At 43.0% G+C, this 13617-nt stretch overlaps 2 protein-coding genes across 3 annotated transcripts in view; one reads left to right on the top strand and one right to left on the bottom strand.

The window, feature by feature from the left end:
- Positions 1 to 12549, bottom strand: part of LOC105489417 (SMAD family member 4) — a 61702-nt gene extending 49153 nt beyond the window's left edge. For both annotated transcript variants that reach the window (XR_011616879.1, XM_011754237.2), the window contains exon 1: positions 12381 to 12549. The gene's annotated coding sequence lies outside the window, so the exon portion shown is untranslated. The remainder of the gene's footprint in view (positions 1 to 12380) is intronic.
- LOC105489435 (uncharacterized) overlaps positions 12368 to 13617 on the top strand; it is a 45458-nt gene continuing 44208 nt past the window's right edge. Inside the window, exon 1 of the mRNA XM_071085360.1 lies at positions 12368 to 13093. Coding sequence (XP_070941461.1) covers positions 12368 to 13081 — 714 coding nt within the window. The 3' untranslated portion in view covers positions 13082 to 13093. The remainder of the gene's footprint in view (positions 13094 to 13617) is intronic.

The raw sequence follows: 13617 nt of genomic DNA on the forward strand, positions 1-13617 counted from the left end.
AGCATGGAAAGTTCATAGGTAACCTAGCTCTTGGCACAATGCATCAGTAAGGACTGGCAAGTCTATGCTGCAGTGACAACCAACCCCCAAAAGATCAGTAGCTTAAAACAAAAGCTTATTTTCTGCTTAAGATATAACACACATTCATCAACTGCGGGCACTGCTCATTGTCATCGCTCAGAAATTAGACTGACAAAGGCTCCATTTCTACATATGTCCTTAAATGGCAGGAAAAGGGATAGGACAGCTTACGTATCTTCTTTTAAAGGCTACTTCTTCTGCTCATGTTTGACTGGCTAAAGTCATACGGCCATGCCAAGGGTTCTCAACCAGGGGCAACTTTGTCCCTCAGGGGACACTTGGCAGTATGTGGAGGCAATATATGGTCACAACTGGATACTACCGGGCATCTAGTGGCTAAAGGCCATGGTTGCTGCTAAAGACCCTGCAAAGCACAGGACAACCCCCAAAACAAATTATCCAGCCTAAAATGTCAACAGTGCCAATGCAAGAAACACTGAGCCATGCCTAATTTCAAGGTAGGGATAAGGGAGACAAAGAAGCACAATACTACCATGTGCCAGGGGAGAGCCATCAGAATACTGGTACAGTAGTATTAATGGATTACCACACATGAATAAGAATTTGCCAGGCTGAAGGAAAATGATGAAGAAAAGCAGAGACAGATAAGAGCTTTGTCTAGAGTAGGTTCATGGTAGAAAAAGAGGAGAAAAAACAGCATTAGATTTGTATTAGAAAGAAAACTTCAGTGAGAGCCTGGAGAACAGCTTTGGAAAAGGAAATAGAAAACCAGTTAGGAAACAATTATCAGAAATGTGGTAAGATCCTAGACTAGGGCCATGGGCAATGGGCCAAAGAGGGGAGGGGGAAATCAGTGAGCTATTTCTAGGTAGAAAAGATTAGAGTCTTTAACCAACTGAAGCATGAAAAGTGAAAAAGAGGGGACAATTAAAAGATGACCCATTTCTAGATAACTCAATGATAAAAAAATTTTAAAAGGGCCAGGCACGGTGGCTCATGCCTGTAATCCCAGCACTTTGGGAGGCCAAGGCGGGCGGATCACGAGGTCAGGAGATCGAGACCATCCTGGCTAACACGGTGAAACCCCATCTCTACTGAAAACAAAAATTAGTGGCAGGCACCTGTAGTCCCAGCTACTTGGGAGGCTGAGGCAGGAGAATGGCGTGAACCCAGGAGGCGGAGCTGGCAATGAGCCGAGATCGCGCCACTGTACTCCAGCCTGGACCAAAGAGCGAGACTCCGTCTCAAAAAAAAAAAAAAAAAAAAAAAAAAAAATTCAAAGGAGGTATGTAACAAATTCAGTTTTAGATATCCTGAGTTTGAAGAGATGAGTAGAGAAGTTAGGCCTATCTGAAGGCACTAACATATACAGGTATTACAATCAGTCAAGTAAAGAGTAATGAGAGGCAAAGAGTCAGCAGGAAGAGACAGCTGATTCTTGTACCTGCCTGCTGTGTTTTTCCTCTAGCCTTGCTATTAATTATAAGCTGTCACCTGATGTTGACCACAGGTATAATAATCAATGGACTAGAAAGCCAAATAACCAAATTAAGATACTCTCTAAAATTAAACAGGCTAAATATTGGCCTGAGAGAGGCTCTCATGTAAATTCATACATTTTAGGTAAGGAATGTTGACATTTTTTCTCAGATGTTAGTTTATTTTTGAATTGACTGTATTATATGTGTCAAACATATATTTTTTAGAAGTTGTGTCTTTTTTTGATCAGTGATCAATAAACTACTTACTACGGGAATATTTGCGAAAAGTGCTTAAATTTTTCTTTTTTTTGAGACAAAGTTTCACTGTCACCCAGGCTAGAGTGCAGTGGTGTGATCTTGGCTCACTGCAACTTCTGCCTCCTGGGTTCAAGCGATTCTCCTGCCTCAGCCTCCCCCCGAGCTGGGACTACAGGGGCACACCATCACGCCTGGCTAATTTTTGTATTTTTAATAGAGACAAGTTTCACCATGTTGGCTAAGACGGTCTCGATCTCCTGACCTTACGATGCGCCCACCCTGGCCTCCCAAAGTGCTGGGATTACAGGCATGAGCCACCATGCCCGGCGGAAAAGTGCTTAAATTCAACTAGGGGAGGGAGAAAAAAGCTGGGCCTGGTAATATATCACTAGGAAGAAACTCTAAACTTAGGTTTACCAACAGGAAAAAAAGGTGTTCACGGTTAGTGCAACTGTCTGCAGCACAAGCTAAAGACTAAACACTAGACAGCAAGTTGAGGTTCTTCAAACTGAGGGCAGTTGGCAAACTTCCAAGAGCACAAAGGATTTATAAAGCAATAAAAGCAACAAAAAGATTTTTTTTTTTAACTTTTAAGATGAATTACAAAGGACAAATTGAGAGGTATGCTTCTTGTTTACCCATGAGTCTTAAGTTTAAATGTCATTTTGGTATGCCACCTTCAGTTTAAATGATCTTATTTAAAAATTACCTTTTTTGGATTAATAAAGGCTGTTAAAAGAAGAAATAACAAAGTACTATAGGTGGACATCAGTTTCTGTGTACCAGCGTATATTTCCCCATTTGTAACACAGCTGTCTGATTTTCCAAGGAGAATCTCCCAATCTGGCCAGGTGGGACAATTCCCAGACTAACCAGAGCCACCCCCTGGCCACAGTGTTGTTTCTGATGAAAAAGAACCCAAGGCAGGCCAGTGACATAGCGCCAGCACTTCCGATGGAACTACAGAGAAAAAAAAAAAAAAAAGCCCTCTTCATGCTTCCTTGAAGCTGGGAGTAGCTAGCCTGCAAACTACCTGAAAGGAAGTAAAGTGAAGAGCCCTGGTGATGTTGCTTGAAACCCTGGATATAGCAATCTCCAGATCAAGCCAATGAATTCCCCTTTTTACTTAAGTCTACTACACATTCCCTGATAACAGAAACTCAATGACTAACATCCTTAGAAATAACAGCAATATAGTATAAACCACATAAACAAACCAATCAGTAATTTAGTCAAGAATACATAGAAATAGTTACTTTAAAATAGCAACTGTCAAACTCTCTGATCTCAGGATACCTTTATTCATATTATTTTTCTGAGACAGAGTCTCAGTCTGTTGCCCAGGCTGGACTGCAGAGGCATGTTCTCAGCTCTCTGCAACCTCCACCTCCCAAGTTCAAGTGATTCTCGTGCCTCAGCCTCCCAAGTGGCTGGGATTACAGATATGTACCACCACGCCCAGCTATTTTTTGTATTTTTAGTAGAGACAGGGTTTTGCCATGTTGGCCAAGCTGGACCTTTATTTATATTCTTAATTATTAAAGACATCAAATAGCTTTTATATGGGCTATATACATCGATATTTATCATATTACAAATAAATACAACTACTAAAATTTTTGGTATTTGCTTTATTAATTCACTTAAAAAATAAACCCATTACATGTTAATATAAATAATAAGTTCATGAAAAACAGAATTTTCTAAAACAAAAAAGTCAGGAATCAGAGTAACACTGTTTTACATCTTCGCAAATTTCTCTTAATGCCTAGCTTAATAGGAGACAGCTGGATTCTCCTATGTGCTTCTGCACTAAATCTGTTCTGATATGTTGTTTTGGTTAAAGTACATGAAGAAAATGTGCCTCACATGGACAGCTAATTGGAAGAGAGGAGTATTTTAATAGCCTTTTCAGAAAGCAATGGATATTCATCTTTTATTCAACACCAAAACTCAAGTGGCAATTCTGAAAAGTTAGTTGCAATGTAGAATTCACTGTATCAATGAACTTTTTGGCTCTGGTATATAAAAATCCATTTGTCTATGTTGTACTTTGAATGGATCGCCTACCCATGCACGATTTTATAACATGAATTGGTCATTTGGGAAAATATTGGTCCAATGAGTTACACAGATCCTCCCAGTGTTGACACACTTCCTCATACTGCCCCCCCAACCCCAACCCCCACACACATACACACACAGTCTCACTCTGTAGCCCAGGCTGGAGTGCAGTGGTGCGATCCTAGCTTACTCCAGCCTTGAACTCCCTGGCTCAAGCAATCCTCTCACCTGACCCTCCTGAGCAGCTAGACCTACAGGCACATGCCACTACACCTAATTTTTTATACGTTTTTGTAGAAACAGGGTCTCGAACTCTTGGCCAAAAGCAATTCTCCCACCTCCGCCTCCCACAGTGCTAGAAATACGGGTGTGCACCATTGGGCCTGGCCCAACATATTATTTTTAATCCCATTCCTTAATATCACCACCCATCTCATCAGAAAAGTCTTTAAGTATTAAGAAACTGGCAAGTCATAGTGACAGGAGTTTCCCAAAAATCTAATTTTCACTTGAAACATTAGATTTTAGCACTGGCTATAAACGTTTTCCTCAAAGTGGCCGGCTCACTTTATTCATTTCCAAAGAATTACCTGCCAAATACTCAAATCTAAATAGCTATCTGAGCTTATCTGTCATCCTGTTAAATAAAAATGGTGTCCCACTAAAAAGCAGCTAGTTCAGCTTGCAGCTCAATCACACACGTGCCTTTCCTAGAAAAGAACACTGTACTTCAATGTAAAGAAATGCTTTATGCATACTTCCCATTTAATCACACTGAATATTAAAAAGACAAGTACTCCAGGGTAGAGATTTTTAAAATTACACCTTTTTACTGCTGCAGCAAGGGGATTATTAAGTGAAACCAGCATTTTTTTCAAATGCTTAATGTGTGTTTGACTATAAAGACTCATACGTTTGGCACAACTGCCTAGAGTCATTTTAAAGTGCCAGCAATTTACCCACCACTGTTTCTTCACCATTCATACAAATGTCCTCACACTGAAAGGGCAAATAACATCTCAGTTTCATTATGAAAATAATTTTGATTTTGTGAACCCCTTAAATATAAGGATCTTAGGGATCTCCAGGAGTCTGTGGACCACCCTTTGGGAACCACCATTTCAAAAGATGGTGGAAACCAAACTGAATTTCAATAACTGATAATTGAAAAATACATTTCATAAAATTTTTCTTGCTTTTTTTTCTTTTTTTTGGAGACAGTCTCGCTCTGTCGGTCAGGCTGGAGTGCAGTGGCACAATCTCGGCTCACTGCACCTCCGTCCACCGGCTCAAGCAATTCTCTTGTCTCAGTCTCCCAAGTAGCTGAGATTACAGGCATGTGAGTAGCTGGGATTACAGGCGTGTGCCACCGTATCCGACTAATTTTTATATTTTTAGTAGAGACAGGCTTTCACCATGTTGGCCAGGCTGGTCTTGAACTCCTGACCTCAGGTAATCCCCCCACCTCGGCCTCCCAAAGTGCTGAGATTACAGGCATGAGTCACTACACTCGGCCTCATTTCATAAAACTTTTAAATGAATGAGACTTTCAAGTCATCTAGCTTATTCCTTCAAAGGGGGATGTATCAAAATCCCCTGCAGGTTAGGCCAGCTCCACTAACTAGAATCAAGGGTGGGGCTGTACCTTTAAAAAGTACCCTGGAAGGCCAGGCGCGGTGGCTCACGCCTGTAATCCCAGCACTTTGGGAGGCAGAGGCGGGTGGATCACGAGGTCAGGAGATCCAGACCACAGTGAAACCCCATCTCTACTAAAAATACAAAAAAATTAGCCGGGCGTGTTGGTGGGCACCTGTAGTCCCAGCTACTGGGGAGGCTGAGGCAGGAGAATGGTGTGAACCTGGGAGGCAGAGATTGCAGTGAGCCGAGATTGCGCCACTGCACTCCAGCCTGGGCGACACAGCGAGACTCCGTCTCAAAAAATAAAAATAAAAAAAATAAAAAGCACTCTGGAAGTCTGAGGTACTGTTAGTTTTACAAAGCATTGATCTAGTCTACAATCTTTACTTCACAAATTAAATACCATGAATATACACAACTGATTTAAAATACTAATTACATAGAAGTTGTATCATTTTTCCTTACAATTAGCCAGCCCTTCATTATTGCAACATCTATACACGTTCTTCCTTCAACTAGTTTTAGTAGGCATACTTATGACATAAGACACACCTAATGTGTTTATGTACAATGATTCCTGGCTTAGCTTACCCCATTATTTCCAGTCATCCTTTCCTTAGATTATTCAATTTTTACAATGACTGGCCATCTACTGATAACATATGCTCTAGAATTCACTAGTGAGTATCACTGACAAATATCCTTAATTCAGTTTATATTTAGAGATACATTTTTACTTGAAAAGACCTAAATAGCATACCTTCATCCATATTAAGATACAGAAATAATACCTTCCTATAAAAATAAATATTCAGTAGCAGTCCTAGTTTTAAATCATAAATAAGATTTGGCTAGCCTGGGCAACAAAGCAAGACTCCCATCTCTACAAAACAATTTTAAAAAATCAGCCAGGTGTGGCGGTGCATGCCTGTAGTCCTAGCTACTCTGGAGGTTGAGGTAAGATCTCTTGAACCCAGAAGTTGAAGGTTACAGTGGGCTATGATGGTGTTACTGCACTCCATCCTGGGCAACCTGTCTCTAAAAAATAGATAAATAAAGCAATAAGGATAAGCATACTAAAATAAACAAAACCTTTAGAATCAAGAGGCACTTTTTAAAAATAACACAGATTCCCATGCCTCCTCCATTCCATTCCCATTCTGAAGCAAAATGTGTGTTGAAATCAGGTGGGAAAAATTTTTTTATTTTTTTAAATAGCTCTTCCAGAGACAGAGATGAAACTACTCCATAGCCCAGCACTTGGGAACTACTTCAGGTGACGTAAATGAAGAGCTGAACATGCCCTAGATAATCTCTAAAGAAAATAGCTAGCTAGCCTAGCTGAGCAACGGTCTCGCAGTGTATAAGACAAGCCTTGACGGAAAAGGCCCAACGCAACCTGCCTCTCAGAAACCAGTTAAGTGACTAGTTAATTGGAGGCGCAAAAATGTATGGTTTACCAAGCAGATTAACCCCCTAAGAAGACAATTTGCACTGAGAGTTTGTTTTATTTATTTATTTATTTTAGAGACAAGGTCTCACTTTGTTGCCCAGGCTGGCCTTGAAATCCTGGGCTCAAGTGATCCTCCTGCCTCAGCCTCCAGAAGCGTTGAGATTATAGATGTGAGCCACTAAACCAAGTCCATAGGGAGTTTAGATGCTAACTTGGGGACTTAAAGTAATTAGTCTCCAAAAGGAGTACAAGTAAGCATTTGAGAATATACTTTAAAAGAAGACCAACTTCCTATTTAAAATAATGATGATATATTAACTTCTCATCATGGGAAATACAGCTTCCTAAAACTTACTACCAGACAGTTCAAATAAACTGAATGCGAAGAAACAAACAGAGAAAGGAATAGGTGACAGGAAGGGAGAGAGAAAGAAAGAAAGAAAAGAGACAGACACAGAAGCAAAGCAAATGTGGCAATACTTTCAAAAAACATGTTAACATAGATGTATGAGATGACTACACTGTACATGCGTATATCACTGCATTAAAGAATGTAAAGCTAACACAAGTGAAACAGCTCAAAAGAAAAAGTCAGAGGACCCTAACGGCTCAATCACTGTGGAGGGCTAACCTGGCTGCACCCCAGACCAACCAAATCATAATTTCCGGGGCTAGAATTCAGGCATCAGTATTTCGTAAAGCTCCTCAAGGGATCTAAAAGTACAACCAAGATTGAAAACTACTTGCCAGGCATGGTGGCTCATGCTTGTAATGCCAGCACTTTGGAAGGCTGAGGTGGGAGGATCACTTGAACCCAAGAGTTCAAGACCAGCCTGGGCAACAGAGGGAGACCCCGTGTCTACAAAAAATTTTCAAAAAATTAGATAGGTGTGATGGTGTGTGCCTGTAGTCCCAGCTACTGGGGCAGCTGAGGTGGGATTGCTTGAGCCTGGGAGGTAGAGGCAGCAGTGAGCTATGATTGCAGCACTGCACTCCAGGCTGGGGCACTGAGCAAGATGGAAAGAAAAAGAAAAAAAAAAAGAAGGCTGGGCACAGTGGCTCATGCCTATAATCCCAGCACTTTGGGAGGCTGAGGCAGGTGGATCACCTGAGGTCAGGAGTTCAAGACTAGCCTGGCCAAAATGGTGAAACCCCATCCTCTACTAATAATACAAAAAAATTAGCTTGGCATGGTGGCGCACACCTGTAATCTCAGCTACTCAGGAGGCTGAAGCAGGAGAATAGCTTGAACCCAAGAGGTGGAGGTTGCAGTGAGCCAAAATCACACCATTGCACTGCACTCCAGCCTGGGCGACAAGAGCGAAACTCCGTCTCAGAGAAAAAAAAAAAAAAAAACAAAGAAAAGAAAAGAAGAAAGGAGGGAGGGAGAAAGGGAGAGAGAAACAAAGACAGGAGAGAAGAGAAGACCATTGCCCTAAACGTTGGGAGTAAAAAAGCAATAAAAAGATGAATTCAACACATTTACAAGTTTTCCAAACTGCAAAAAATTCTCATTTGAAATATAAATAATGAGGCCGGGCGCGGTGGCTCAAGCCTGTAATCCCAGCACTTTGGGAGGCCGAGACGGGCGGATCACGAGGTCAGGAGATCGAGACCATCCTGGCTAACACGATGAAACCCCGTCTCTACTAAAAGATACAAAAAACTAGCCGGGCGAGGTGGCGGGCGCCTGTAGTCCCAGCTATTCAGGAGGCTGAGGCAGGAGAATGGCGTGAACCCAGGAGGCGGAGCTTGCAGTGAGCCGAGATCCGGCCACTGCACTCCAGCCTGGGCGACACAGCGAGACTCCCGTCTCAAAAAAAAAAAAAAAAAAAAGAAATATAAATAATGAAATACATTCTTTGAGCCGAATGGTCTTTACTGTTACCACCAATTTTAAACTGATTAAAATGTTAACAGACCCTCTCTACAATTGGTCTTTGGTACTTATCTGATCTATGATATAATTTGCAGTAGCAATTTATCAAGGCTTAGATTATAAGAACCTTATAAACTGTAAGAATCCGACTATGCATGATCTTAGTTTTACGTATGTAAGCACTACCCTAGTTTTCATTCACTCTCATAATTAAACACAAATATTCCAGGATGCCAACTACACCATGCAATAGTGTCAAGGTGACACAACCTAAAATACCTTGTTCCTGAGAAACTGGAATTCAGTCAAATTTCCCATTACCAAAATTAAACATTTTAGAAAGAGAAAACAAAATCCAAAAATTCTAAATCTGACTTACGATCAAGCATATGCTTGGCATATGTGATTTTACAAAATGTGATAATTTTACAAAACTGTATTAAATGCTGTATTATAGGACAGGCACAGTGGCTCACGCCTGTAATCCTAGCACTTTGGGGGGCCACGGCAGGCAGATCACCTGAGGTCAGTTGTTCAAGACCAGCCTGGCCAACATGGCGAAACCTCATCTCTACTAAAAATACAAAAATTAGCCAGGTGTGGTGGCACATGCCTGTAATCCCAGCTACTCGGGAGGCTGATGCAGGAGAATCGCTTGAACCTGGGAGGCGAGGTTTGCAGTGAGTGGAGATCATGCCTCCGCACTCCAGCCTGGACAACAGAGCAAGCCTCCATGTCAAAGAAAAAAAAAAATGCTGTGTTATGCTGGTCTAAGTCTTTTAACTGTAGAAAACAATGAAACATTTTAGTCAGGTTACTTTTATACACGATTAATGGTCAACTCGGAGTCACCATTCATCATCGCTTTAAGAAAAAAAAATTTTTTTGGCATAACTACACTGTCTTCTAGACCAACAAAATAAGAGAAATCCAAACACACATAATGAGCATTGAAATGGCTAATACAAGATGCTTAAAGAACCAGTCACTCTAAAAAAAAAATCACTGAATGAAAAATGAAAAAAATGGTTAGTCATGAACTAGAGAGGGATAAAATGAAGCAAGTTTAAACATCGGCAGAACAACATGTTTTCACCAAAATAGGCAAAAATTTAGACAAGCCTAAATATGCAATTTAAATATAATGAACCCTGCAGATTCTGTAGGGTTAACCTCCCTAGTAGAGGCCTCAGTAATTCACACCTCAATTAGAATAGTGCCTAATGATGTTACTATAACACTGGCTCAATCAGAAAAAAACTGCTTCCAAGTGAGAGAGCTGGAGTGTAACTGGGCAGCGTAAATTAGGTTAATTCTTGCTCCTTAATTTGGGGGGGAAAGAAAAACTGAAGGGGAATACAGAAAAAGAATTCACACACAATCACTCGACTAAAATGTAGCTTAAGAAAGTGAAGCACAGGCTTTTAAAAATCATTCACGTAAAACTTATTCCAATTTTTTTTTTTTTTTTTTTAAACGGAGTCTCACTCTGTCGCCAGGGCTGGAGTGCAGTGGCGCGACCTCTGCTCACTGTAAGCTCCGCCTCCCGGGTTCACGCCACTCTCCTGCCTCTGCCTCCCAAGCGGCTGGGACCACAGGCGCCCGCCACCAGGCCCGACTAATTTTTTGCATTTTTAGAAGAGACTGAATTTCGCCGTGTTAGCCAGTATGGTCTCGATCTCCTGACCTCGTGATCCGCCAGCCTCCGCCTCCCAAAGTGCTGTGATTACAGGCGTGAGCCACCCCGCCCAGCCAACTTACTCCAAAATATTTCAAAGTGACTTTCTCAGTACAAATTTTCATTAAGTCTGAAAAACATTTGCAGTTTGGTTTTTTCTAAACTCAAGATTTACACTGAAGGCAGTTACCTAAACAGACATACACTCTCACCTCAAAAATAAAAATCTAAGATGCAATAATTCTTTAAAACTCACCCAAAAACCTGGAAAGCAAAGAAAAAGCCACTTCTATTAATAGTCACAAAATGTTACAACAATTTTTATCTAAAGAAGCTTTTAGTTTTAATTCCAACAACTTAAAACCTACATAATTCACCACTATCTTTAGATCTAAAGCTACTCCAAATTATAAATGCTTGGCCTATCTATCTCTATTACATTTGTTCTGTAACAAACCCATTTAAGTAAACAAAATCATGACAGCATTATGGAAGAAACACTAATTTAAAAAACTGTATTTTTAAATGTTAATCATTTTACAGTTTGGAATATTATGTATTAATCATATCAGAACTTTCCAATATAAAGTCCTCAGCATCAAAAAAAAAAAAGGTACATTTTAGAACTTCCTATATTTCAACTGAAATGTATATATTTAGTCTCCGCAGGGTATGGCAAAAGCAATTTATGAAATCCATCATAAAAATTATTCAAATGCCATGTTCTAAATCTAATTACGAAATTATGCATTTCATTTTTTTTTTTTTAGAGACTAAATGGTTTTTGCCAGCAGAAAGTAGTGAACCTACTTCTTAAACACCCGAGTAACCAAGCTGCTACTAAGACTAAAAGGATGCTAATTCTGGCAAAAGTCAAAGGTTATTAACAAAAATTAGCTAAGACCGTATGTTTGCAGAAAGGCAATTTCAGGATAATTCCCCTATTATCTTGTTGTATTTATTATTCCTAAATAACTGGCAATTCCATCTTAAACTACGGTGCAAAAACTAAATGCATTAAGAAACTAATTTGGAAATAATAGTTTCCAAATTATAATGCATAATAAAATGGTTTTTTTAAAATAAAAACAAACGTACTTAGGTTTTTGAGGGGAAACAGCTATCAATCTTCAATAGGGCTTTTTAAAGCCTCTGCACCAGCAAATAAACTTTTCACGTTAACTACACACTTGTCCCTTTGAAAATCCAGTTTGAGAAATCCTAACAGTTTGGGACAAGTGATGGAGCCACCGCCCTCCACCCTACACCAATTTCACTCTCAGTACATGTAGTGCTAACAGTAAGATCAACTATGTCTTTTAATAGGAAGCATGTTTTATTGGGGGCAAGGAGGGGTTCAGTTAGGTGCTAAGAATGTGTCCTGCATACCGCCGTCACTCTCAATACTCAAAAAGTAAACATATCAAAGCCAGAAGCGTAAACTGGCATGACAAGACTAGGAAGAGAAAGTAGGGGACAAAGAGAAAACCGAAATTGGCTGGAGAAAATAAATTAAGACAAACAATTTACAACTTTCATTTAGACCCTAAGGCAACACATTCCAACCGACCCAACGCGCTCAGCCGGGGCGACCGTGAAACTACTCGAGAATAACAAAGAGGAGCGGCGGCCGCGGCAGGAGTCCCGTCTGACTTTAACTTGATTCTCCCACGAGCTGCAAGCGAAGCTGGGGGCCGGACGGAGGCAAGGCACCGCCGCCCGGCCCGGCTCGTCAGGCGGCCGCGGTCGCCCTCCCAGCGGATTCCGCGCGCTCCCCGCCGCCGCCGCCGCCGCAGCAGCAGTCGGGAGCCCGCCCCGGGGCGGGGAAGCCGCGGGCGGGGTGCGCGGGCCCGGCCGGGGGAAGGGGAGGGGACATGGCGCGGTTACCTGGGATCGGGCGGTGGCGAGGGGAGTCCGCTCTCCCGCCGCTGCTGGTCCGCGGACGCGCCGGGCCCGTCGCTTTCCCCGGCGGCCCGGAGAGCTCCTCGGCCCCCGCCCCGAGGCGTCCCGGCCAGGCCGCCCCTCCTCAGTGCCGCGCCGCTGCCCGCGCGGGCCGGACCGCCTCGAGCTCCCGGGCCGCCCCGCGGCGGGGGGCCTCTCTCGCTGGGCGCCTGGCTCCCCTCACCCGCTCCCACCCCCTGGGCGGCCGCGGAGCCGAGGGGAGGGCGGGAAGGGCCTCCCGAGGAGAGCAGGAGGGCGCGAACGCAGGCTCCGCCACCCGAGCCGCTCCGTTACCGCAGCAGCGACGACGACCAGGGCCGTGTTGTTGCTGCCAACTTGTCGAGAACACACTGAGCATGCGCGCGCGGGGACCACATCCGGGTAATTTCAGGGTTTGGCCCTTTTTCCCCGCAGCTTTCCTTTCTCCCGGCTGTCGCCGCCTCCCGCCCCAAGTGACGGCGAGAGTCGCTCTGCGCAGGCGCCTGCAGGGCAGCGCCAGCCGAGGGGCGGCTCTGAATCCCGGCCTGGGCCTGGGCCTGGGCCTCCGCGCGGGCAGAGGCGAAGGCCTGCTTGAGGGAGTGGTCGCCGGGAAAATTGGCATCTCTTGGCAAAAAAGTTCCCAAGGAGCGCGGGAGAGCTCGGCGTAGAGTGGGCGTCCAGTAAGTGTTTATAAATAGCTATTAGCCCGGCTTTTGTTGTGTATTTGTTTTGTTCTGTGTGGAGGACCTGCGTAGGCACAAAAATTGGCCTTCAACCACCGGTCGACAGCTCTAGGGAGAAGGTGGCTAGGTTGTAGGAGTTCACTTAGGGAAGAAACAGACGCTGGCCGCACCTTCCTTCCCTGTCTGGCAGCCCCAAATCACGAGCCCCAGAGGTGTTTGAACTCGAGAGACGCACAGAACAGTCAAGGAATCACATATTGAAGAGCCTTGCCAGGCGTTGCAAGTGTGAGTGGATTTTGTTGGAAGCGATGTAGGCGCACTCTCTGCTGGAGGGGAACTTCGAATCCTACGACACACCAGTTAACTAGGTTACCTGTTTGGTGGGGGAAGGCACAGGCTCTGCTTTTGACTTTATGCTTCTTTTATTTCATATTTTTTACAAGACGTATGCATTTCTTTTTCATTTAAAACACATTAATGATTTATTTTCACCAACCAGGAACTACTTTGGAACTACTTTT

Source organism: Macaca nemestrina, chromosome 19, assembly GCF_043159975.1.
Source record: "Macaca nemestrina isolate mMacNem1 chromosome 19, mMacNem.hap1, whole genome shotgun sequence".
NCBI lineage: Eukaryota > Metazoa > Chordata > Mammalia > Primates > Cercopithecidae > Macaca > Macaca nemestrina.